The 27735-nt window shown below is 36.2% G+C and overlaps 1 protein-coding gene across 6 annotated transcripts in view; it reads left to right on the top strand.

The window, feature by feature from the left end:
* Positions 1 to 27735, top strand: part of LOC150102890 (cilia- and flagella-associated protein 52) — a 640784-nt gene that overhangs the window by 282464 nt on the left and 330585 nt on the right. For all 6 annotated transcript variants that reach the window (XM_090397376.1, XM_090397375.1, XM_090397374.1 and 3 more), the window contains exon 7: positions 12410 to 12587. In XM_090397376.1, the coding sequence (XP_090253502.1) occupies positions 12410 to 12587 (178 nt within the window). The remainder of the gene's footprint in view (positions 1 to 12409; positions 12588 to 27735) is intronic.

Genomic DNA, 27735 nt, shown 5'->3' with positions numbered 1-27735 from the left:
GTAGGCTCAATGACATGAACAGGGCACTTCATAGACTCCTGGATGTGATAAAGGGGAGAATCTGTCCTTAGGTGAACGGATGAGAGTTGCCAATTTCACAAAAGGTTTAAATACAGTGCATAGTTGGTGTTTGTTAATCACTAGATATCTTTTCATATGTGCCTTTAATGCATGGGATGGTGACAGTTTTGTTGTAGTCTTCTTTGGTAGACAGTGGGATGGATTTTTGGTGAGCATTTAGTATTTTATCTATTTTATGGGGATTATAGCCATTGTTCACACCATCACCTTTCTCTACAATATGGTATCTTAAAAACACTAACCCATAGAGATAAAGAAATTTGTTCCAATGGCATTGCTCTCACTGCTGAACTTTCTCACCTATCTCTATGGGTTAGTGTTTTTAAGATACCATATTGTAGAGAAAGGTGATGGTGTGATTGTTTGTGTAAATATCTCTCTCTATGCGTGGGTTTTCTATAAACCGAGAATGATAAGGAACCTTCTGGAAAACGTGTGATTAGTATGTTAAAGATACCAAGCTATTTTATATGTATATAAACTTGGTGTGATTAGTATGTCCAGGAAGGGCAGACAGTCACTTCTAGTTCCATTGTAAAGTGTATCTTTGGGTGCTGGCTATTTAGATGCACTAAAAGTGTATTCAATGTGTCTGGACCATGTAGCCAAATAGCAAACACATCATCAACATGCCATAGTCAGAGACTAGGTTTGAGAGTGGCTGTATTAATAGCTAGCTTCTCCAGATGTTCTATTTAGGAGTTGGCTAAGGAGAGAGAAAGGGGGATCCTATAGCTGTCCCATCTAATTGTTTGTATATTTTCCCTTTCCATGTAAAATAACCTGCCTGTACTGTGAATTTAAATAGCTGAAATATATCAGGTGGAAATTGTAAATTTAGTAAATTAAGGGTTTCTGTTAATGGTACATTCGTGCATAGCGAGGTGATATCAAAACTCACCATTAAATCTGAACTTTTTAAGGTGTGGTTTACTAAAATGGTTTTTTAAAAAATTCTACCCACCTAAAAAGATGGGTTGATGAGGCTAGGGACTTGGGGGTGTTGGATCTTCAATAACCAAGTAATGCTATGTGCAATCCCAAGATTGCACATAGAATTACTTGGTTATTGAAGAACACTAACATCCAGAGGTTATTACTCTTTGTAAGGCATTGATACGTCCACATTTGGATTACTGTGCTCAAGTCTGGTCACCTGGATTCCTTGGAGATGATGAGGTTGTGGAGAGGGTTCAGAGGAGAGTGACTAAGTTGGTGAGTGATGTAAAAATGCTCCTTACATTGATAGATTGAGAGTGGAGAAGAAGGGATATGATAGAAACATTTAAATTACTAAAAGGTTTTTATAAGATTGATGCAGGGGAAATATTTCAGCTGTGTGATAGTGATGGAAGAACAAGAGGTCATCCCTGAAAATTAAGGAAAAGTCTGGTTAACAAGGGTGTGACAACTAGATTTTTTTGCCTGAAGGGTGGTGAATGAGTGGAATGAATTGTCTAAAATTAACAAACAGATTTAGGAAAAACCTAACAACAGGTTCTAAAGTCGCAAAATCTTAAAAGCAGGAAGAAAACTCTTCTAATAGTGTGTCTATGATTTTTATATACGATGTAATGCTAAATGTTTCACTATTCAAACTTTCATTGATATGTTTTACATTTGGAAAATGTAACAATGAATTTTTCATCAGATGGGATTTCAATGGTTCCAACTTACGCTTGAAAGCATTGACTGCACTAATCATATCAGCAATATGGGAATTTTTCCCTTGTAATTGAATTTAAAATCATTAAACTTTGCCATTATATCTGTTAGAAATTCAAGATCTATTAACTAATTTTTATTTTCTAATTCTTCGTAAAAATCGCCTCTTGATGTAATAAATTCTTTTATTTGCGGCAAAAGAATAATAAATTACTCAAGTATTTTACCTCTGCTCAACCACCTCACTTTTTCACTGAAATTGCTAATTGTGGTATATCTGTTATGTCTATAGATTCATCCAGCTGTACTGAAAAGAAAACACATTTTTCCATATCATTTGCTAATTCTGTTTCTAAATAAACTGCAGTTGATTCAATTCTGGTTACAGTTCTTGCTGATAACTGCAACGTATTTATATCCGAAACTATTTCAGTTTTATTTTTGAAATCTTCAAAAAAGTGAATCTGCAGCTTCTAATGTAACTTCTTTAATTAAATCTCCATCTGTAAACGTTTTTTTCTTGTTAGCTAGCAAATGCGAAATTTTAAAAGATGCAACTGTTGCTACTTTTGACTGTTGCAACAGTTTAGCAAAAAACTTTGCTGTTAGGAATGGATGATTTCAAAGAAAAATCTTTTTTTTTTTTTTTTCTTATTTCAGATTTCACTGTATAGTCCAAATTAAAATTGGCATGAATGGTTTTGAAATGTCTTTCTATATTACTTTTTTTTAGAAATAGCCACACTATTATTGCATAATAAACAAATACATTTGCTATTAAGATTGATAAAGCAATACTCTTCCTCCCAATCGTCATTAAAATAGTAAAATAATAAATTAAAAGGAATGGATAAACGTTCTTTCCCTTTCACGTTTATCCATTCTTCTTAAGTATTCTGCAGTTGAGTAGGTTCTTCTCTTAGTAGCAAAAACGTTCCTTCCACTCTCTTCTGTTCTGAGCCCTCTCTTTCAAGGTTGTGTACCTGTCTCCATTCAGTATGTCATCTAGCATTGTTTTCCTTACTCTTCCTGTGGGTCTCTTTCTGTCTATTTTTCCTTCGATGGCATCTTCCATATTTGCATCTTTCCTTGCGATTTTCATTAATATTGTTTTTCTTATGTTAATTTTCATTCCATAATCGATACAGGATTCCAGTAATCTGTTCAACAGATGTTGTAGTCCTATTTGAGTATTTGATAATAATGCCTTGTCATCTGCATATTGTATTGAAAATATCTGTCTACCTCCAATCTTTATTCCTTTTTCTGCATTCTCCAGTGCTTCTTTTAACATTGCTTTGGAATACATGTTAAACAAAATTGATGACAGAGAACAACCTTGTCAGCCTTGTCCTACTCCTCGTCCAATAATACCTGGTTTTGTTGTACCATATATGTCTCTCACCATGGCAGTTTGTCCCATGTATAGTAAAATAATTAGCCTTCTGTCTTTCCAATCTTTTCCATTACTTCCACCATCTTATCCCATTTTACAAAGTCAAAAGCTTTTTCAAAATCTATATAACAGATATTAACTTCTTTATTCACTTCCAGACTTCTTTCACTTATTATTCTTAACAGTCCAATTGCATCTCTTGTTCCCCTACCCTTCTGGAAACCAAACTGATCTTCTCCAGGAAATTCTTCCACCTTAGATGCAATTCTCAGTGTTAAGATTCTTATAAGTATTTTTGATGTATGGGAAATGAGGCTTATTGTTCTAAAATCCTTGCAGGTCATTGCATTACTTTTCTTTGGTATAGTTATAAATATTAAGGTCATAAAATCTTTTGGTAATTCTCCTTTGTTATAAATTAAATTTATTATTTTGGTTAGTTCTTCAGTTCCTTTCTTCTGAAGTTGTTTCAGGAATTCTGCAGGTATTTCACCTATTCCTTTTGCCTTTCCACATTTTAGTTTTTAATGGCCATTTCTACTTTTGTCTTCAAAATCTCTGGGCCTAGATCATCTTCATTTACCTTCTTTATCCATTATAAAGGGTTAAAAATATCTTTGTAAACAAAGTATTTTATATTTTCACTGATAGTGGGAGTGATTCAACAAACATACGTACTAAAAAAACGAAGGGTTCTAACAATGTTTAGATGTGGTGTGAAAGGTAGTGAGAGCAGTCGCATTGATAACTAGATGATGTCAACAACTCAAACTACTTATGATCGGTGGTCTCTCATCTTAGTAGGCACAAATAAAGCAGTTTACAATAATTTCTCTGAGGATGCACTAAAAAATTTTTTGTGCATCATCTTTCACTAACAAATTTCCTAACAGTGAAGTCATTTTCCTTGGAGACTAATGTTCACACTATCTGACTCTATTACTTCAATTATACTGTTCAAGCAGGTAGAGAAACTGAGTCATTTCCCATTACTAATGACCTAATACAAATAGTACACATGCTTACCTGCATACCAGACAACCCCAATCCCCCAAGCAGCTTAGGAATGACAGGGAACACAGATATGGTGATACAGTAAACTCTCGATTCAACGGACTTCGGATTTAATGGACATAATTTGACCAATAAGTGCAGATAATGAAATAATTAATAAAAATAAATAAGATGGTTAATCGGAAGCAATCGGCAGTGTTTATGAATTGTGTCTTTGGATACATTCGCGTATATTTGTGATATTTTGTGCATACTCGTAATAGTTCACATGCATGCATGTGCTTTGGTTCGGTAGCATAGCATCAGTGGCATTGCTAGTGCAAAACAGTGGTGTTTGGGCTGTTGCTGGAGTAATTTTTAGTTAAACCGTTATTAATCATTATTAATAACAGTTAATATGACTGGGATTAAAAGAAAATGAGTAAACTTGACGATAGCACAAAAACTTGAGTTAATAAGTAAGTTGGAAAGTGTTGCATCTGTTGCTTACGTTTGCAAACTTATGGGGTGAAAAAGCAAACAGTTTTGGACATATGCAAAAATAAAGACATACTTACTCGGTGTTTGCTAAAATATAATAGCGTTGAGGGCTCCAAAAAGTGGTTTCACTGTGGCGGATAAGAAAAAATGTGAAGTTGGCCAAAAAGAAGGAGTTTACAAGTGGTTCGTTCAACAGCAGTCTAGTGGCATTGTTGTTCATGGTGTTAAACTAAGGTTGGCTACTGAAAAACTGGCACAACACGTGGGCATACAGTTCCAGGCGAATGATGAGTGGTTTTGGTGCTTTCATAAATGGCATGGCATTACGAACAGGCAAACGTGGTGAAGCACTGAGCACCAATATTGAACAAGTTGAGCCCTTCAGAAAGTACATCAGAAAATATGAACCAGTTGCCTGTCATCTAAACCAGGCATTCCAGCTCAAGGAATGCCTGGTTTACAAGTGACATTTTTTTCAACTGGTTTTTCAGTCACTTCACATCTGAAGTGCAAAACTGCAAAGAGGTCCTAAAAATCTCTCTTGAAGATGTAAAAGCTGTTTTACTTCTTGATAATATATCACCCCATCCTAATGAGGAGAAGTTTAGCCGGCCTAGTTGGCCAAGTGGATAGCGTATCTGTTCTCCAGCCAAAAGGCTGCGGGTTCAAATCCTGCCATGGATGTTTGTGATTGTCTGTGGAAATACAAGTGGTGGTCGGCAGTAGATCGCATTGGTATAGTTGCAGTTAGTTGGTGATTGAATGATAGAGTTGTAGAGCAGGCGCCCTCTCTCAATGAGTCCCTGGACTCCCTGGAGGTGTCAAAAAAAAAAAAAAGAGTTAGTAATTAGGAATGGAAGAATAAAATGTATCTTCCTTCCTCCAAACATCAATATAAGAAGAAGTTTCTTGAAGCGGTTATGGTTGTCTTGGAGAATGAAAACAATCCCAAAGAAGATACAAGAGGAGCCAGGGCACTTCAAAATTTGTCAAAAACATCAAGTCCACCATGTTTAATTTTGCTGCTGCTTGGAAGGAGATAATGGCTGGACCAAGTTACTGAATGGAAGTGAACCAGAATACGATTTCAGAGGGTTTGAAACCTCTGATTTCTGTGAAACTTTGATGCAAGCTGGTGATAATGTCAGTGAGAATGACATTGAACAATGGCTAGACATCAACGAGGGTGACCCAGGCCACCAAATTCTTAGCCAGGAAGAGATTGCCGAAGATGTTCTACAGGGCGATCAGGAGGTTGACAACAAGGAAGAAGAAGTGCAGCTGGTCAGAAACTATCGGTGGTTAGAGAACACATGGATGACATTATCAGATCCAGAGGTGATTGCTTATTACGAACATTTTTGGCAATTTTGATCATTAATTATTAAGAAACAGTATAAAATAATTGGAAAGCAACTGAAACTTGATGCTTTTTTTTTTCAAGCCCAATCTCAGTAAAATAATATTTACATAAAAATGTTCTCATTAAAATATATTAATACTGTACCACTGAAAATGTTTTATTTTCAATACTATTCCTAAGATTTGTGATTTAATGGCCTATCAATTTTACAGATAACCCTTAGCCCCTCATAGTTCATTAAATCAAGAGTTTACTGTATTTGGGTTTCTGCATCAAAGGAGAAGCATACAGTTGATGAGTTGAGACCTAAAAGACGAAAAGAGCCTGAAGAGATGTTGAAGAGCATGGGCCTGGTATAAACAAAATCACATGTTTATTCTCCGTCTTTTCAGGCCCTTTTCTTCAACTCTTTTTCTAAGAAGTTTCTTGTGTTTAGTGAGACTCAGTATACATTTTATGCAATAATAGGATACATAATATCCAATCATTATCAGAATTATCCACACTCTTGTGAATCCTACATTCATTAGTTTTTAGTGTCAGCAGCTAATCTGTCTTATCAATAATAGCAGATATCTCATATATGCGATGGTGCCAGTGTAATGAGTGGGCATATTAATGGATACAGAGGAAAGTTATCGAGGCATTTACACATTGTTATACCTATGTTTAGAATTTAGTTCTGATGCAAAACCTCTCGAATATCAAAATATATCATTTTTCCAAACTATCAATGCAGTGGTGGCATATACACACACATATGTATAACTTGAAATCAGTTTGAATTCTATATCGGATATACAATATCATCCAGACACTTAGATGCTAATTGTGTTTAAGCGTGAGTCTTGAACTTTGCGAAAATATGACCGCATGATGCAGAAGCTGCATACATATACTGAAAGCTAGTACCCTCCAGGGAATAAGGAAACAGCAGACACCCAGGTGAGAAAGTGACATGTTAATATAATTTTAAATATGGAAAGCATAAAGGTCAAATCAACAATAGCGTGCTTTATGCGTGCCATTTTTGTGGGAAACAGAGAGTTCACACTTCATGGTGAGATTAGCTTATCATTGGCAAATATGAGAGTGAGACATGGATAATTTGAATTTTGATATGAGTTTTAAATACACCCATATAATATGCACAGAAATTGAAAAAAGTAATCACTTGGGAAATTATCATTTTTCCAGAATGAATCAAAGAATGGCTGAAATAACTAATTTTACTTTTTTATACACAAGTTTCAATCTCCTGTTTTTTCTTAGGCATTGTCTTAGCGCATCATCATAAATGAAGTTTTTTCCTTCAGTTCCATCATCAACATCTTCAATAGCGAGTAAGCTTAGGCCTCGCAGCCTTCCCTGTGTTTGTGTTCCTCTATAACACGTATGCATTCTCTTTATAGCTGAAAAAGAATGCTCGACTCTAGCAATAGAGCTCAAAGCCGATATTAAAAGTTCTGCTAACTTAGAAATTGCTTTGAATGCAACCTGAAGTTGATTTTCTTCAAAGAATTTTAATAGGTTTCTTGGGGAATTAATAAAAAGAAAAGAGTACTTTCAGTTCATTTTTCAACCGAATGTAGTCGGAAACTGAGCCATAAAAATCCTTTAAGTGTTTTAATATTCGATCAGGAAACATCTTTGCATACTGACCATATCATTACTACAAAGGAGTTGAAAAAAAGGGCTTGAAGAGATGAAGAACAGCATGGGCCTTTGATTACACCATGCATCCACTCTTCTCCTTCTCTTAGGTCTCGACACATCAACTATATGCTTCTCCTTTGATGTAGAAATACAAATATCATCAAATCCCTGTTCCCCGTCATTCCTAAGCTGCTTCATAGTGTCATGCACTTTTTTACAACAGTACAATATATCATAGGATGAAACTTTCAGTGTATTATTCAAGACATCAGTATAGCCAAATAGAACAGAAAAAATTTCTAGCAACAAAATTGTTTGAAAATCTTGCAAGAAATGCAAAAAAAACATGAGTTTTGATTACAGCATCCATGTTCCTTTCCTCAGAATTCTCCACTATGTGTTCAAAAAATTTAATGAGATTACTTTTGTGATGTTTTATTCTGCTTGTTAAATGGGAAGTCAATAAAAATTACACTCCATCACACCTACCAGTTCCATCTGGTAGGTGTGATGGAGTGTAATTTTTTAGCAACAAAATCTTGCAAAGCATTTATACTTTTTGATGATTTAGAAAATATGCCACCACTGCATTGATAGTTTGGAAAAATTATCTATTTTGATATTCGAGAGGTTTTGCATCAGAACTAAATTCTAAACATAGGTATAACAATGTGTAAATGCCTCGATAACTTTCCTCTGTATCCATTAATATGCCCACTCATTACACTGGCACCATCACTAGTTTGGATGACTAACTTGTCCATAATATTAAATTCCTCAACTCTGTTTACAACATGTTTAAAAAGGCCACTAGACATTTTATCATCACTTACATGTGTAAATCTGATGAACCTTGCATGCATTTGTCTATTATGGACAAAACGGAAAACAGTTGATAGCTTCAATTTTGACCGACATCAGAGGTTTCATCCAGAATAATTTATTTACAGAAACTGCTGAAAAGGACTTCAGCATCCTACTTTTTTCTAGACTGCCAAGAGCCTTTATCAGGGTGTTTCACCTGAAGGTGAGTTAGCCTGTCTCATACAAGGATGGAAGGATCCCCCGAATCTTGGGATTTTCTTACTGAAAAACAAGTGAACCGAATAGAAAAACATGCAGTGATTTAAGGCCATTTGCTTCAGCCCAAATTCAAAACAACTCAACCCAATCCCATTTTCCTTTAGCACTGTGTTTTCTAACTATGGTCCACCTACCATTGGTAGGTGGACCACAGTTTGAATACAAATTCCAACTGCTGCTGAGATAAATAGATGGGCATGCTTCAAAAAGCTTTGTAATTTTTTTTTCTGATTCTTTATTCATCATTCCTATTTTATAATTTTCCGAGAGAACATATTAACTTCTTTTTTTTTTTAATAAACTGCATTGATCACCTCCTCAAAATTGAGAAATGTACCCACGTGTATACTCATCAGTATTCTTAGCTTAATCCTCCCCTTGTTAACTGGAATTACTTGCCTATGAGGATTTTTGAGAGATAAGGGCATATGGCACTTCTTGTCATTCAAGAATAACAGAAACAGATGTAAATAAGTGAGACATGATTTGAAAAATCTTAAGGAATGATGATTTTTTTTTCGAGTTTTCCAATATTTTTACTCTGAATTCCTATATATTTTATTATTATAATATTCTGAGCAATCCTTTCCATCAAAGGATTAATTAATTCAAAATAATAATATTATTATTATTAACAGTAGGTGTATTATTATTATTAGTAGTGGCACGTGCATTATTATTATGAGTAGTAGTAAAACGATTAATGCTATTCTCCCCTCATTCCTCCTCAACCTAATGATTGGTGGGATAGCAATGCCACTTTACTAGGGAATAATTTTTAGAACAATATGGTGTTTCTTATTATCTTTCTTGTCCAATAACTGTTTCATGTCCATATATATATATATGTGTGTGTGTGTTCATGGGACAAATTTGCTTTTTCCTGAAGGAAAAGCCCAGCTATCGCTGTATTAGGCCTGCTGACTTACATTCAGTTGAAGAGGACTGATAAAAAGTATGTGTGTCATACATGGGATTCCATCCTAGGTCTTTCTAACTAAAGGGCTTTGTTTATACTGACTAAACTACAGAGGCTCCATTATTATTATTGTTACTAGTAGTAGTATTTGAAACTTTTACAAAAAATTGTATTGTCCAACCATTCCATTTTTCAGTTCAGCTATATTTGGAGCTACAAAGAAACAACATGCCGAAATTATGTATTACTGCAACTCTCTGACTTAGCTGAATTTGCAGAAGTTGTTGGTACAAGAAGCTGTCTGCACAGTTTTGTTTTAGTTTCAAATTGATCACTTTTATCATAATATTTTTGTAAAAAAAAGTTTCAAAATGATATTATTCAGCTCTGGTGGGATGAAATTTAATGAAATTTTACAGTTAAGATATATTTCAGACTGACTACTGTTATTGCACAAAATTTAGTGAAACGAAATTTGTTCTCTACAGATAAATTGCTATCTGCCCAATGAAGCGGTAACTAAACTTACATAAAATGTTCTAAAATGCAACAAAATTATTATTACATTTCGATAACCCACTTCCATATGTTGTCTGTATCTAGAGTAACGTTAGATATTGGTACTGAACACTTTTAAACAATAGCTTGCATGAAAACTGAATTTTCGATGAATTCTTTCATAATTTATCAAAAAGTCATTGAAAAGTGAATTGCATTTTTTATGAATTGTCGTTAAATGAATTACCATTCGCTCAGTTTCATTCAATGAATCATTTATTTGGCAAATTGCTTTTTCGATGAATTGCATTCGATAAACTGTCTTTCAATGAATTTTCAGGAAACCCTATCCAGCTTTACTCCTAGATCTTTCATTTCCTTCACTTCCTATAAGATATTCCCACCAATCCTATACTCTGCTTTTCAAATTTTATAACCTTACAATTTGCTATGTTAAACTGATATTCCCACACATTCACCCATTCAGCAAGGTCTATTCAAATCCTATTGAAAGTCTACAACATCTGCTCTACTTTTTATAACTCTCTCTCCAACTTTGTATCATCATCATCATCATCTGCAAACAAATGTATATCACCATTTAAGCCCTTCCAGTTCATTTACATACAAATTAAACAATAATGGCCTCAAAACAGACCCCTGGGGCACACCTCTAGTGACTTTCCCTATCAGACAGCCAATCTCCAATTCAGCATACTAATCTACTATTCAACCCCATCTATTCCAGTTTAACTACTAGCTTTTCATGTGGCAATTTATAGAAAGCATTTGGCAAATCTAAATTACAGAAACAAATGCCTCTTTCAGTTTCCAATTTTTATTAATTTTGTATCTTATGTAAAGGAGAAGTGCCTCCTTCTCATTTGAAATAGTTATAGAAGTATCTGGAAGAAAATTCACTTTGCTGGAGCCTTTGATTTCTTAAATAAATCTTTGTTTAAAGATATCTATTTAGGTGCCTCCATAATGCAAATGGAAAAACAGCAGAACATTGCACCTTTTGATTGGAAGACTTGGTTTGATTCTCGTTGTGATGAAGGGAATCCTTATATAGGCTTTTTCAATTGAAGGTGAGTTTTTTTTTTTCTCTCAGAAACTCGAGTTTTTCATTTCGCGTAGAGAACATCATCCTTCAGAACATGCAATTTACAGACAAAAAATACTGTTGTCGTTGTTGTCGTTGGTGGTGATGATGGATGGTAGATGGTGTTGATGGTAGTAGTGTCATAATAGGAGAATTAAGTAGTAGTGGAGTGTGTGTGAGATATATTTAGTGAAGTAGGGTAGAGTGCCCTCTTGTGATGACTTCACATTTTGTGTCATTTTGGTATGTCCTGATGCCGGTCTTGGACCTATCTGCATCATGCTTAATTAGCAATATGATCAAGTTTCTGGAGTCATTAACTGTCATTGAAGTCAGCTGTATTTAAATAATTTAGAATGTGTCTCTCTTTAGTAGGCAGCCAGAGGTCTGCTTTTCAGGTGATTTCTGGCAAAGTCTAGATTAAAGCTTTTTGTGAAAATTGAATGCCTCATGAAACTTTTTTGTGGACAATTTGACTAGAGTCCTTGTAGAAATTCAAAATTACATTCAGCCCAGGATATTTTCTAGATACAATACAAAACGCAGTTTTGTCTTCATACCACTTCCATATAAATTCCTTTAGTCATTTATCTTGCAAAGCAAGTTTCAGTTGATTGCTTTTGCTTGATTACACAACAGAACTCTTTTTTCCAGTGTTTTAAGCACTTTCTGGTTTCTTCAGTCTTTGCCTTCAGTTTTGCACTTTTCACAAAACTAAAAATTATTTTTTGTGTGTTTCCTTTAAAAAGAAGAATTAGTTGAGCTACGAAGCGATCACTTGCAAGGGTGCATCCAGGTAGAGACTTTGCAGTTACTGTGGAGACAGAGGGTGAAGTGAGAATTGAAGTACATGAACTGTATGTCTTTAGTATATTGAAAAATATCAGTGTGAATACAACATTAGGACTGGACAGTATGTCAACCTGTGTGCTACAAGAATGTGCAATAGATCTGGCAGTGCCTCTGTAGAATTGTTTAATCTAAGTCTCAGCATTGACTGGGTTTAGAAAGAGAGTTAAATAGTTCCAGTACATAAATGACTTATGAATATTTCTGTAATTTCTTTATTCCTTTAATAAATTAACTTTATATTTTTATTGTTGCAAACTTTATTGTATATCTATTCTTAAAGGCAATTTTCTGATGTAGGCTGATGCAAATGATGAATATTGTTACTGTGGAACAACATCTGGAGATATTCTGAAAATACGACTTTGTCTACAAATTCAAGAGGATATTGCAGTTGCATCAAATGCAGTTTTAGCATGTTGCCTTACCAGAACAGTTAATAGAAAAATAAAAGGTGATTCTCCTTGTTATAGTTTAGGTAAGCACATAATTTTGTACCCCACAAATGTTATTATGATTGCTATTATTACAATTATTAGTCCTTGCTCATTTTGTAGCTTTCATTTGCTGCCTTTACTCTTCTTCTCCTAATTATGATGATTATACTGGCCTTTCTGATTATCTCATCTCTGAACATTGATCACATATAGTCTTATCACCCAAAATAGAATGAAATAAGCTCCCTTAGAGCACGGTTTACCAAACTGTGTTCCGCAGAACACCAGTGTTCCATGAGAAGTTCTCCTGGAATTTGTCATTTTAGTTTTCTAAGCATTTTTCATGAATTAATATTTTATAACAACATGACAAAATTTCATGCCGGCTGGGGCATCGCCCGGTTAAACAAGGCCTCTGTTGTTTTCGCGAGGGAACCAGGCCGAACAGCGAAAAGTCAGCTACTGGAACAAATCTGAAAACACACCCCAACTCAACATCACCAGAGTTAAAGATTGGTACTATCAACATAAGAAGCCTGAATGGCAAAGAAATAGAGCTAGCTGAGGAATTAGATAAGTACCAGATTGACATAATAAGGGTGACTGAAACAAAAAAGACAAAAACTGGTGAGATCTTTCTGAGTAATAAATACAAAATGTTTTATTCAGGCAATGACAATCAAGGAAAAGAAGGAGTAGCCATAGTATTCAACACAAAATAAAAGGCTAATCTTTTTGAATGGCAGGCTGTCTCAAGTAGTTTTCTACTTGAAAGTTTTCTACGTGGACCGAAAGTACTGAAACAAAGAAAGATGAATAATAGTAAAAGTGAGAAGAATGATAGCAAAAGTTGGACGCATGTTAGCCTGAAAGTACAGAAACAAAGAAAGATAAATGAGAGGGAAAGTGAGAAGAGGGAGGGGTCGAGAGTTAGAAAGTTAGAAAGATTTAATGATAGAGAGAATGTGTCGCGAGATTCGGAAGGTGAATTGGATTGGATGAGGCAAGAAATGAAATGGATGCGGAATGAAATTAAGAGAATTCAGGTCAAAACTATTAAAATAAATCATGATGGCATGAAAGAGTTAACGAAAGATGAGCGAGTGGCGTTGTATGGCGACTCCATTATTAAAGGTGTGCTAGAGGATAAAATGCACAAGGTATGTTTTCCAGGCGGTAAAATGAGTAGAGTGATTGAGGCATTGGATATGAGGCGGGAGTGAGCAAAAGAGTTAATTGTATTAATTAGTACAAATGATTTGAGAGAGAACAAAGAGCATGTCAAAATGAATGTCAGGAGACTGCTTGGAAAGATAAAAGAGAATAGTGTGACAGGAAGGGTAGTCAGTGTGTTGCCTAGGTATGATTGTGGTAAAATGAGGTGGAGAGCAAGGATTATGAATGATATTCTGGCTGAAATGTGTGAGGAGATGGGAGTACAGTTTGTTAATGTGTGGAATGAGTTTGAGGGACGAAGTGAGCTGTATGGGAGCGATGGACTGCATTTGAGTGGTTATGGTGTGAGTCGCTTGGAGAGACTGCTGCTGGAAGGTAGAGAAGTGAATAGAGAGAATGAATCAGATCGAGAGGGGAGTGATGTGAAAGAGCAGGAGAGTAAGACAGGAGAGATTGAAGAAGTGGAAATGAATGGGGAAGTGAGTGGTATGAGTATAGAAAATGAGAGAATGGGTGTGCAAGAGGAGCAGGGAAACGGGGAGGCTCAGGGTGGACAGGGATACACAGCGTGACAAAGGTGGATGCTCCAAGAGGAGGTGAGAGCATGTGTAGGCAGGAAAGAAATGGGATGGCCAGGGATCAAGAGGAAACAGATGGAATTGCAAAGGGTTCTAAAATGAAGTAGCAGAAAGGGAAATGGCCCCAGTTTAGCATGGAGAGATCACATCGAGTGAGTGGTATCAGTGGAACTTAGATCCGGAAATGAGCTGTTTTGTTTGTATACCAATGCTAGAAGTATAAGAAACAAGGTGGATGAAATGGTTGCACTAATTGCGTCTGTGCACGCAAAGATTGTCGGAATAAGTGAGACATGGTTAGATGAGGACGACATCCTGACAGGAATAGAGATGGAAAGGTATGATGTGTTTCGTGAGGATAGAAGGGGTAAAAAGGGAGGGGGAGTGCTATTGATGATAGAGAAAGAGTTATGTCCATACAAGGTAGAGATGCAAGAGGGAAATAGGGCCAGTGGTTTTGAGGCAGTATGGTGTGAGATAGAGGTGAATAGAATCAAATACTTGGTGGGATGTTGTTATAGACCTGGTAATGTGGATGGTGGTGATAGTGAAATGTATAGTCAAATAAGCCAAGCAAATAATAAAAGGGTTATTATTATGGGTGATTTTAATTATGACAATATAGATTGGAATGAAGAGATAGCAACTGGAAGTAAAGAACTTGAGTTTCTTGCGTTTTTGAGGGATAACTACTTCAAACAGTATGTAACAGAGGGCACACGAGGATTGAGGGTCTTGGATTTGGTCATCTCATCGGAGGATGTAATCATAAATGAATTGTCAAATCATCCATCAATTGGTGAAAGTGACCATGAGGTGATTACCTGGGTGGTTGCCAGCAGTGCAAGGACCCCTGTGAAAAAAGGGTATATGTGTAACTACAAGGTGGGTGATTATGAAGAGCTCAGAAGACAGCTTGCAGGTGTAGCATGGAATGAGGAGTTAGCTGGAAAAGAGGTCAGTGCAGCTTGGAGGATTTTCAAAAACTATTTAGTAGATGCAATGTCTAAATGTATACCATGGGTGAGAAGGTTAAATAAGGTAGGTGTGAGATGGATGAATAAAGAGATTAAGCATACGATACAGAGAAAAAGGGCATTATGGAGGCAGCATAAGAGAAGTGGAAGTAACCAATTTCATGAGGTCTACAAAGACCAGGCAAGGAGGGTGACTTGGTTGGTGAGAGTAGCTAAAGAGAGGTATGAACAGCAGTTAGCTAATGAAGCCAAAAAGAATCCTAGGGAGTTCTTTCGATATGTAGCCAGCAAAAGAAAGAATTATTATGGAAGGATGACATTGATTGGAGGAAATGGTATAAAGACAGCTGTTGGAGAATGTGTGGTGGAGATACTTAATGAGCAGTTCATAAAGATCTTTCAATTTTGTGAATGTGACTTCATGGAGAGATTGAGAGCAGTTGATGATGGGGGAGGAGAGACTGACTGTAAGTGAGCAAGAGGTGTTTGTGTTTGGGGAGTTGAGTAAACTAGATATAAATAAGGCTGTGGGACTTGATAATATATCACCGCGTATTCTGAAGGAATGTGCCACAGAGTTGACACCAGCCTTGACATATTTTTTTAATACGAGTCTTGCACTTGGTCAAGTCCATAAAAAAGAGTTGAAGGAGGGCAAGATTGTGCCACTTCATAAAGGAGGTGATCGAACTCAAGCATCAAACTATAGGCCTATCTCTTTGTCAGGTGTCGTGGTTAAGTTGTTGGAGAAGCTTGTGAGAACTAGGATCCAGAGTTGAGTTGACAACAATTGTATAATCTTTGATGGACAGCATGGATTTGCTAAGGGGAGGTCATGTTTTAGTAGTAATCTACTTATTTATTACAATAAAGTGACTGCTTCCTTGGACAGAGGAGAAGGATACACAGTAATATACTTGGATTTCACAAAAGCTTTTGATAGAGTACCTCATGATAAGTTGACAGTCAAACTAGAGCAGATGGGATTGGATATTAGATTAGTGCATTGAATTGGAGACTGGCTATCTGATAGGTAACAACGAGTTATGCATGGGGATGCGATATCCAGGAAAAGGAAAGTCACTAGTGGAGTTTCTCAGGGGTCTGTTTTAGGGCCATTACTATTTAACTTGTATATTAATGATATTGGTGAAGATTTGGATGGAGATATTCAGTTATTTGCAGATGATGCAAAGTTGGGACAAACCATAAAGAGTAGTGAAGATGTTGTGGCCTTGCAAGAATACTTGAATAAATTGAGTGATTGGGCAAGCAAATGGGGATGTGAGTTCAATGTTGCAAAATGTAAGGTTTTAAAATTTGGAAAACAAAAATGGGATGCAGAATTTATGCTTGGTGAGAATATATTGTTGGAAGTAGAGGAAATAAGAGATCTGGGGGTGATAGTGGATAAGGATCTAAAATTTAGGGGACACATCGCCAAAATTGTGAAGACAACACAAAGACTTCTGGGAATGATGTGGAGGACACTGACGTGTAGAAGTAGGGAGATTCTTGTTCCATTGGATAAGGCTTTGATTAGGCCACACGTGGACTATTGTGCCCAGATTTGGTCACCAGGTTTTCAAAAGGATGAAGAGATGTTGGAAAGGGTCCAAAGGCGACTGACTAAGGTAGTTTCTGACCTCTGGAATGTTGAGTATGAGGAAAGATTGAGAAGATGTAATTTGCAGAGTGGAGAGAAGGAAGAGGGGAGATATGATAGAGACCTACAAGTTGGTAAGGGGTTGTTATAAGATCAGTGGTGGAGAAGTTCTACAGAGAATAGTGGGAGATCAAGGGAGAACCAGAGGTCATCCCTGGAAACTGTATGAAGAGGGTGGAATAGTGGAGTGAGAGGCAGGTTTTTTTTCGTGCAGAGTTGTGAGTGATCAGAATGCCTTGCCTGAGAGTGTGGTGTCTGCAAGGAGTTTGAGTGTGTTTAAGACATGGTATGATGAGATGTGTGTGTGTGATAAAAGGACCTCCCAGATGAGTCTTTGACTCCATGAGGTCATGTTTAATAATAATAATAAGTAGAGTGATGTGGACAAATATGAGAATGGGGAACTGGACAATGAGACTTATTTGTGCCTATGGTCCCACAGAAGGTTCTACTAAGGTAGAAGTGGAGGAATTTTTTGATGCATTAGAAAAAGCAACTGACACAATGAAAAGGAAAAGTTGGTCCTTGTTGGGGATCTGAATAGCAGAGTAGGAAATGATTGTCAGATATACAAAAATATTTTGGGAAAATTTGGAGAAAAGAGCAAAGCTAATAATAATGGCAAATACCTGTTGGATTTCTGCTCACTACAAGGACTGGTTATTACTAACACCATGTTGCAACATAAAAATGTGCACAAATTCACATGGAGAGAAGAGGCAAGGAATAAGAAAAGTCTCATTGACTATGTTATTGTTGATAGTGATGTTTTCTCCCTGGTTAAGGACACCAGAGTATACAGACGATTTGAAATTGGAAGGGATCACTATTTACTCTTGAGCAGAATAAAATTGAATTTCATATTGAAAAGAATAACATGTAAGAAAGTTTTAAAGCGAATAAAAGTTGAGCAGCTCTCAGATGTGAACTCTAGACTAAAATTCACAAAGATAATTGAAGAAAAAATGAAAGAGTTTGAGAACAGAAACCAAACCTTGGAGATTCAGTGGCAAGCCTTGAAGAAAACCCTGATTGATTCAGCCAGAGATGCATGTGGTGAGGTTGTCTGCAAGGATAGAAAAATCAGAACTCCATGGTGGACACAGAAAGTTAAAAAGGCAGTGAAGGAAAAGAAGAAAGCATATCAAAAGTTCCTGGCAAATAAGTCAGATTTTACTCTTAGAGAATACAGAGACAAATATAAGAAAGCGAAACACTGTGTAAAACTAGCTAAACAAAAGTCATGGGAGGACTTTGGCAAGAACATAGAAAATAAATATCAAGAAGGTGGCAAGATATTCTGGAGGTTGTTGAAGAAGCTTAGAAATGGAGGAAAGAGTGCTGTAAAAGGAGTTAGTGATGATAAAGGTGACATGAAAACAGTAGAAAAAGATATTCTTGAAGTATGGAGTAATTACTTCGAAAAATTGCTAAACGAAACAAGCAGTGATAGCACCGTAAAAAAACACTCAACAGGCATACAGTCAGGAATACATATTCATACTTGAAGTAGAAAATGCCATCAAATGCTTGAAATGTGGAAAGGCAGCAGGAGTAGATGATATTCGACCAGAAATGCTGAAGTATGGTGGTATAAAAGTCTTGCAGTGGCTGCATTGCATAGTTCAGAAATAAATAAATAAATAAATTCAGAAAATAAAACTGAATGTGAGAATTACATCGGTATTTCCCTACTGAGTGTTCCCGGCAAGATCTATGCAAGTATACTTGAGAAACAGTTGAGAAGAATTGTGGAAGAAAAGCTTGGTGAAGAACAAGCTGGATTCAGGCCAAATAGAGGCTGTCAGGATCAGATCTTCACTTTACGACAAATAGTCGAGAAAGCATGGGAATGTAACAAAGATCTGTATTTAAGTTTTGTCGATTTGGAAAAGGCATATGACAAGGTGCCAAGAGAGAAGCTCTTCAATATGCTACAGTTATATGGTGTCAATGGGGCATTATATCAAGCGGTACTTAGTCTTTATTTGAGTTGTAAGTCAGCAGTTAGAATTGAAGTAAGTATAGGAAGATGGTTTAATGTTAAATCTGGTGTGAGACAAGTATGTACATTATCCACTCTATTATTCATTATCTGTATGGATCACATTATGAAAGAAAGTGGTATTAAACATGATATCAGAATTGGAGATGTTAATGTCAGCTCTTTGCTTTATGCGGACGATATTATACTTATAAATAAATTATATTTAGAAGTATAATATTATACTTCTAAAGGACGATATTATACTTCTAAACAAACTCTACAAGTTTGCAAGATTCCCTGACTAAATTGAATAACTGTTGTAATAGATATGGTATGAAGGTCAGCATTACAAAGACAATGAAAATAGGTAAAATTGTTGAAAATGTCAACTGTGTTGTGAACGGGGAACCTATGGAACAAGTAAAACGTTTCAGCTACTTAGGCAAGATTTTTAGTGAAGATGGTAAATTAAATATGGAAATAGACAATAGAATCAGCAAAGTTGGTATGGTAGGAAGTCAAATTGAATAAATTCATATGGAATAAGAGAGAAATTAGTTGGAACACTAAATTAGCTGTATATAAGACAGTGTTCAAACTAGTTTTAACTTATGGATCTCAGAGCTGGGTCAGAAGTAAAACACTTGACCAAAGACTAGAGACCACAGATATGAGAGTCCTGAGAAAGATTAGAGGCATGAACAGATGGCATCAATGGCAATATCAAATTAAAAAACGAGGATATTAGGAAAGAACTTGACATTGTCGGCATCCAGGAATGCGTTAGCAGAGCTAATCTCAGGTGGTATGGTCACTTGAACAGAATGGGCGAGGAAAGATTAGCAAAACAAGTGTTCTCTGCCAGGTTGGCAAGAATACGACCCAGAGGAAGACCAAGATATCGGTGGATTGATATGGTACAATGTGCCTTAGACGATAGAAATATAAGATCTGATAATGATAATATTGGAGTCTTGACAAGTAATAGACTGATTTGGAGGAAAATCGTAGATAGGAAGTTAGTAATGGTGTAAATTTTTCATGTAGTACTATCATATCCTGTACACTTCTTGAGGGGTACATGTCAGGGATTTGATGATGATGATGATAGTGGAAATATATTCTGAGGAGAATAATATTCGTGAATATGTCAAAAAGCTCAGACCCAGAACGCTTAATAACATCTGTGTAGCAAATGTTAGTGACAAGCTGTGTATTTTTAAACGTGGAAGTATTCATGAATAATTGTTAATTTTCACACATCGAAACTGTTCAACATTTGGGAAAGGGAATACCGCTGTTTATGACCGGTCAGGAAAATTGCCTGCAAGCGGATTATAACAGTGGGCGACATATCCTCTGTTCTCAAAACTGAAGGAAATGACATCTGTGTAGCAAATGTCAGTGACCAAGCGGCATATTTTTAAACATGGAAATATTCATGAATTAGTGTTAATTTTCACACATCGAAATCTTTCAACAATCGGGAAAGAGAATACCGCTGTTTATGAATATGTCGCCCACTGTTATAATCCCCTTGCAGGCAATTTTCCTGACCAGTCATAAACAGCGGTATTCCCTTTCCCAAATGTTGAACAGTTTCGATGTGTGAAAATTAACAATAATTCATGAATACTTCCATGTTTAAAAATACACGGCTTGTCACTAACATTTGCTACACAAATGTTAGAGAATACCGCTGTTTATGACCGATCATAAAAATTGCCCGCAAGCCAATTAAAACAGTGGGCAGCGTATCCTCTGTTCTCAAAACTGAAAGAAATAACATCTGTGTTGCAAATGTTAGTGACCAATCAGCAAGGAAGTATAAAGAAAATGTTTCCACTAAAATTGAAGATCAAGGTAGTCTGTATCCATTTCTCAAATCTTGTAATACTGATTACTTTCTTCGCAAGTTCGTATTGTAGGGTGATAGTTTTGAAACTGTAGTGCCATGATTTTTTAAAAGTAATAGGCCTACAGATTTAAATTTTAATATGAATAAGAGAGAAGGGACTTTGTTTAATTTTGGTATTAAGAAATCTCTTATTGAAGGTGTTCACCAGCCTACAAAGCGATCTCCAGGATGTACAAAAGGAGGGGAAACTACCAGTACACAGAAGAAAAAGTCTGCATTCACTCATAAGTACTTATAATAATATTATAAATTTTTGGTGATCAGACTGGGATATGTCAATGAAAATCAGCACAAATTAATTTAATGTTTATGTTTAATTGATGGTTAATTAATTATTAATTAATGATCAGTTATTAATTAATAATAAAAATCAGCTAAATTAACGATTGATTATTAATTAATACATTACAAAATAACCAAGGTGTTCTGTGAAAATTTCAGAATTGGTGAAGTGTTCCGTTGTAGGAAAAGTTTGGGAAACGCTGCCTTAGAGAGTTCAGTGTCCACAGTTTCAATAGCTTCTCTCTCTCTGACTTCAAAGACCAAGTTTGGAATACAAGCTGATTTGTCAGCTGTCAGTAAATCTAATGTAAATTGTTACCTACTGTTCCTACCAGAATTTCAGGTAATCCTGCCATTCTTTTAACACCCTGGACCAATTCTTAACCCTCTCCCTAAAATATACTACTGATTTTGCCTCTCCTCTTGGTAATAATAACTACTCTTGACCATATTTCTCTGTTTTGAGATTGTCCTTCTCCTAGGCAGTCTTAGCCTTTTATCCTCTGGTACTACAATAGTACCTAGTCTGGGATGACCTATAGAGTTTGTATACTCTTTTCCATGGTGGTCTAATTACTGCTTCCACTCTCTTGATCTAAGAACTTGCTCTAATGTAAATGAAATTATTTTGGTTGGAATGAGTACCTTTATCTGCCATGCTTCTCAAAATCCATGTCCCTTATCCACCTTGTTTTCCAATATCTGTGCTAAAGCAGTCCAAGCTAAAAATGTTGCATACATTTAGTGACTCGAGCTAAAGACTCCAGCTGCTCAATCCTCTTTTTTATTTATTTATTTATTTATTTTTTATGTGGCTCCTATCCAGAAAGATTTATTTGTAAACCTGTAGTATATATTCATACCCACCCATGGTATGAATAAGGATTTTCCTAAGGATTTTTTTTTTATTTATACTGATTTATATATATTTTTTATTTTTATTAATTTTTTACCTAGTCTAGAAACCCTGCCCTGCAGACTAAACATAGAACTTTTTCAAGCAGGAGTGGTGGTCTCACACCAGGTGAAAATCATTTGGTAAATTTTAATGATATTAAAACATAATCCTGTCTTATTTCTCGGAAAAAAAAAAAAAAAAAAAAAGACCATGCCTCACTGCCCCTCACTTTTGATAATACTCTACTTATCAGCCATGATCAGTTTTATCTTCTTGAGCTGGCTTTTACATCACATCAATAATGTATTTGCCCTCCAAAAAGCATGGTATTCTGTTTCATTCATACTTCTGTTCATATACTAACACTTTTTATATCCTAAATCTTCGCCACCTTATACAATATTGCTCTCATATCTTGGGTGGTGCACAAAAAAAAATCCTTAAAGTGCTGAATAAAATCCAGCACTTGAAGCACCAGAGCTTCAAGGAGCACCAGAAGCAAGCTGTTTGCTTAATAGATGGCTTTTCTCTCACTCACTTTCTCCAATTGTTTTCGCATAGATGCTCTGTTTCTGCATTGCCTTTTTTTGTAGGCATTTTCGTGGACTCTAGTCAGCTGAAATGACTACCACCTATTCCTTCTTTTTTTTCCTCTAATCTTGTACAACATGGGCACCTGCAACATCCATGTAATATTCAGTTTAGCACTTACTGAACCAACTTTTCATCCTTTTCATTCCATATCATCATCATCAAGAGTCATTTCTGTCCAGGAGGTTCACTGCCATGATGTGACCTATGGTTGACTATGGCTGTAAGAGTAATGTGGTGAGGACCCTATCTCTTCCACATTGTTGTAAGTATTCATGGCTGTAGATCCGTGTGTGTTGATGGTGCTGGTTTGCCTGCTCTGAGGGACGAAAAAAAACCCAAGTTTCCAGGTGGAAAAAAAAAACCCTCTAAAACTGTATGAGACTGGCTTTAGTCGAAAGAAACCAGATAAAGGTTCCTCACATCATGGATGGGAATCGAACCCAGGTCTTTCTGATCAAAGGGCTTCATCTATACTGACTGAGCTACAGATGCTCTCTTCATTCCATATACCTTTTTCCCTTGGAACAGTCTTCCCTTTACTCCATACCATACAACTTCCTAACTCCGAGAAATACATTAACGGATTCCTTTCTTCTCTCTAATCACACACCACACTATTGTGTTATATGTCTTGTGTTGAGTTGATATAAAATACACATAGTTATTTAATTATGCTGAGAACAAAAAGGCTACTGTTTTTTCATATTCTATATAGATTCTCCCAAAAATATGGTTCATTATTTCATACATCTGAATAAACAGTTACTAAAAGTAACTGTTTATTTGAACACACACACACGCACGCGCACACACACATACACACACCTATCTTTTAAATTTAATTTAATTTAATTTTTTTGAATGACAAAGTTAAGAACTTTGAACAAAGTTGAGAACATTTCTTTTTGTTAAGTCTACAATGATGTATTGTGACCATGTGTGACCAATTCCACTAATCATGAGCTGGGTGATATGCTGAGTTATTATTTATTTATTTATTTAGCATTTGGCTAAGAAGAATACATGCATATGCCACCACACACGCACGCGTGCGCGCACACACACACACACACACACACACACACACACACAAAAGAAGGACAATACAAGACAAAGTATATAAGAGATGGATAAAAGGATACAATAGCGTGAGGTGACACTATAGTCATATATGCATACAAAAATATACAAGTAAAGAGATTATTATTATCATTACATACTTAGTCTTGCCATAAATACTTTTTACAACTTCCACATATCCTAGCAGTGCCCAGAATTGTGCAAGCCTGGTTCTGTTAGTGGCACTATGTGCAGCCAATGTTTTTGTGTTTATTAGTAGAGAGTTGTCTAGCTGTATGGGTTAACATGCACTGTGAAGAATATGAGAACCATGTAGCTGTAATAGCACTTCACAAGGTTGGAATGCAGCCACCCTGTTATTTTCAACACACCAAATACTCTTGGGATCAGTTGGATATTTATGTATCAGATTATTAACCATTATTACAAGATGCAACAGCTTGTGAGGGCTCAGAAGGCACAACCTCTGCCATAATCCTCTGTGAATGCAGAAAGTGGTGTTACGAGAGATGAACACTTTGCAGAGAACGATGTCATATGTACTAACTGATGGCCTAGGCATGAGAACCTATTGTCTTTCTGGACACTTCCTAACACCACAAATCTTGCGGCAGAGGGTGATAACATCAAAGACACTTCTCACATATCCTCTTTGCAGATGAGAAGATTTTCACCACTGAAGAGTCATTTAACCACCAAAACCATTGGGTATATGCCTCAGATGGTTACACAACACATGCCATAGCACCCAGGATTCAGAGAGGTCATCATCCTGCATCAATGATGATATGTGGGGGTGACATGTCAGAGGGTATCCAAGTTGTATTTCTGTGAGAAAGGGGTCAAAACCCTTGCCAAAGTGTATCAAGACAGTGCTGGACCTGTGGTACAACCCCTGAACAATGCCTTATTTCACAGTAGGCAGTGGACCTTCCAACAGTACTCAGTTCCTGCACATAAGGTGAGACCACACAACAGTGGTTGGAGGTGAATGTGCTTGCCCACATTCTGTCTAAAATCCATTAGACTTCGGATTGTGGTCGGAGCTTCAGAGAGTAGCCTGAAGGTAGATTTGGAGCAAGCAGTGGTAGCATTTCTGTTGGATATAGCATTTTCACTGCTATATGCATGTTATGTGTGATTTGTATGTGCTTAAAGCTGTACATGACATTTCTTGACATGTAATGGAAGTGTACATGACTGTACACTTCCATTACATGGCTAGAACAAGCCATGTAATGGAACAAGCTCTGTAAATGAGACCTGACTCAAGGAGTGAGGTCTCATTTACAGAAGGCTCTCTTGAAGGTAATTCCTTGGTCCAGACACATTTTTATAGCACTAGTAGTTTGTTTTTTTTGTTTTCAGAATGTTAAATAATTTGTCATATATGTGTTATATGTATATTTTGGATGAAATTTGGGGATTCGATAAACTGTGGAACCATTTAGCATGTGCCACACACACACACACACATGTTCAATAGATAGGAAAATAGACTTAGAATAACAAGCTCTTTCTTATTTTATTCTGATGGTTTGAACATAAAAACCATGGAGAAGATGACTATTCTTGCCTTTTCAAAATGGGGTTAAAAAAAAAAAAAAAAACTATAAGAGACATTTCCTGTCTAAATGTTACTTCTCCATATGATCTGTAACTCACGAGCCTAAATCTACTTAGTATAATAGTTCCATCTAAATGCAATGAGAGTGGGATTTATAATTCTGAAATTTAAACAGTCAGATTGAAACAACAGTTTGGAGACATCAAATTAAATGATCTAGGAAAAGGTTTAGGTCTACTAAAGGATTTTGCACAGATGTTAGGATTGTCAAACCCAAGGGCCTTCTTGCTCAAGAATCTCTATTTTTTTGTTACAGAAGACATGGGAATGATTTTTTACCATACTCTGTAGGAACATTTGCTAGTATATTGCAATATTTCTGAGAGTAGCCTGCAAGAAAAAATCTTCAGCCTGAAGGTAGATTTGGAGCAAGCAGTGGTAGCATTTCTGTTGGATATAGCATTTTCACTGCTATATGCATGTTATGTGTGGTTTGTATGTGCTGAAAGCTGTACTTGATTTACTGACAGATTAAAGGTTTATGTATGTGGGCTATGGTCATATACATTTGATGATGGTTCTTTCTGATGATTATTTCAGATGTAATAACTTTGAATTTCTTCTATAAAATGGTAATATTTTCAATTCTATTGAGTTACTTATTCTGTTCACTTAAAGAGATTCATGAAAATTTGATCTTCTTAATAAAGTGAAATTAAAATGAATAGCACTAATTTTTGAAAATTTAATAATTCTCTGAATACTTCAAGGGATATAACATGGATTCGTTCCTGGTGAGCTTGGAAAGTGAAAATTTGTACGCAGGAATTTATTTCTCATAGACCTGATGTTATAAACAGGGATTATCATACATTCCCAACAGTGAAGTTTGACCATAGTAATATTAAATAAAAGTCAATAAAACAATAATTTATGCTTCAACAATGATTTATTTATCCAAAGAAATGAAGACATAGCCCCTTTAAAATGAAGCAAATTTAAGAGTCATTTATGAGGGTGTGCTGAAAAGTTGTGATAATCACCATGAAGGAATTGCTAGAACCATGTAACTTACACGTTACTCTACATACTCCCCACAAAGTGTTATACGCTTGTTACAACACTCCTGCATCATTTGCAATCTTCTGAGAAAAAAGTCTTTCCCTTGTTGCACAAACCAGTCCTCAGCTGCAGATGTAACTTATCATCTGTGGTAAATTTTGCTCCTTTCAAGTGTTTCTTTAAATTTGGGAAGAGGAAATAGTCAGATGGGGCCAAGTCTGGTGAATAGGGTGGGTGAGGCAGATACTGAAAGTCCAAGTTGTGTATTATTTGTTGGGTTTCATGAGCACTGTGAGCAGGTGCATTGTCCTACAAAAGCAACACACCTGCTTAGTTTTCTTTGGTGTTTTTTTTTTTTTTTTTTTTCATTACCTCTTTCAGAGCTGTTGAATAAACTGCTTCTGTAACAGTTTCACTTTTTTTTTTTTTTTTGAGGTACTTGGTAAGGAATACACCATCCATATCCCTAAAGTCAATAGCAAGAACTTTCCCTGTAATAATTTTATCATTATCTTCTTTAATATGATTACTCAGAAGTACATATACAATCTCTTACACTATCCCTGTAAAACAATAATACCTTATAAACATGATATCTTTATTAAGCAGGAAAAATTGAGTCAGTTCCAAAATCCAAAATCCATCTTTTAATTTAATTAAAAGCACCTCATCATTATTATTATTATCAGCAACTCCAAGGAGTCCTTAGGCTCATCGAGGGAGGCCCTAACATCATACCAAGAACAGCTATTCAACATTCACAAAGTATCTATCATACTTTGCCTTGAACTCATTCACAGTCATGGCACCCACAACAGACTCTGGCAGCTTATTCCACTCATTCACCACTCTCCAAGTAAAAAACCTAGCTCTAACACCCTTGCTAACCACATTCTTGCCCAGCTTCCATGGATGGCTCCTAGTCCTCCCACCACCAGTGCTATTCTCAAAAATATCTTCTGAATTAATCTTATAGAAACCCTTCAGTAATTTGAATGTCTCAATCATATCACCCCTCTTCTGCCTATCAACCAATTTCTGCAACCCAGAAATCTTCAACCTGTTCTCATAAGGTTCATTCCATTGACCTGCTATCATCTTGGTCACTCGACTCTGGATCCTCTCCACCTCCTCCCCATCAAGAAGAAACCCTGGCATCCGATTCTGGGCACAATAGTCTAGACGGGGTCTTATCAAGGCTTGATACAGAGGAACAATAACTTGCTTGTCTCTGCTTGTCAAAGTATTTTTCAGTAACCAAGTGATTTGATAAGCTGATTTAGCCACTTTTGCAATGTGTCCCCTAAACTTCAACTCCCTATCCACCAACACTCCCAAATCCCTGGCCTCGTCAATCTCCTGGAGTACAGTTCCACCAATGTGGTTATACTGCTGCTAATCCTT

Source organism: Typopeltis vanoorti, chromosome 9 (genome assembly GCF_054136105.1).
Source record: "Typopeltis vanoorti isolate ZY-2024b chromosome 9, IOZ_Tvanoo_1.0, whole genome shotgun sequence".
In the NCBI taxonomy this organism is placed as follows: domain Eukaryota; kingdom Metazoa; phylum Arthropoda; class Arachnida; order Uropygi; family Thelyphonidae; genus Typopeltis; species Typopeltis vanoorti.
This window is presented reverse-complemented; position numbering and strand designations above follow the sequence as displayed.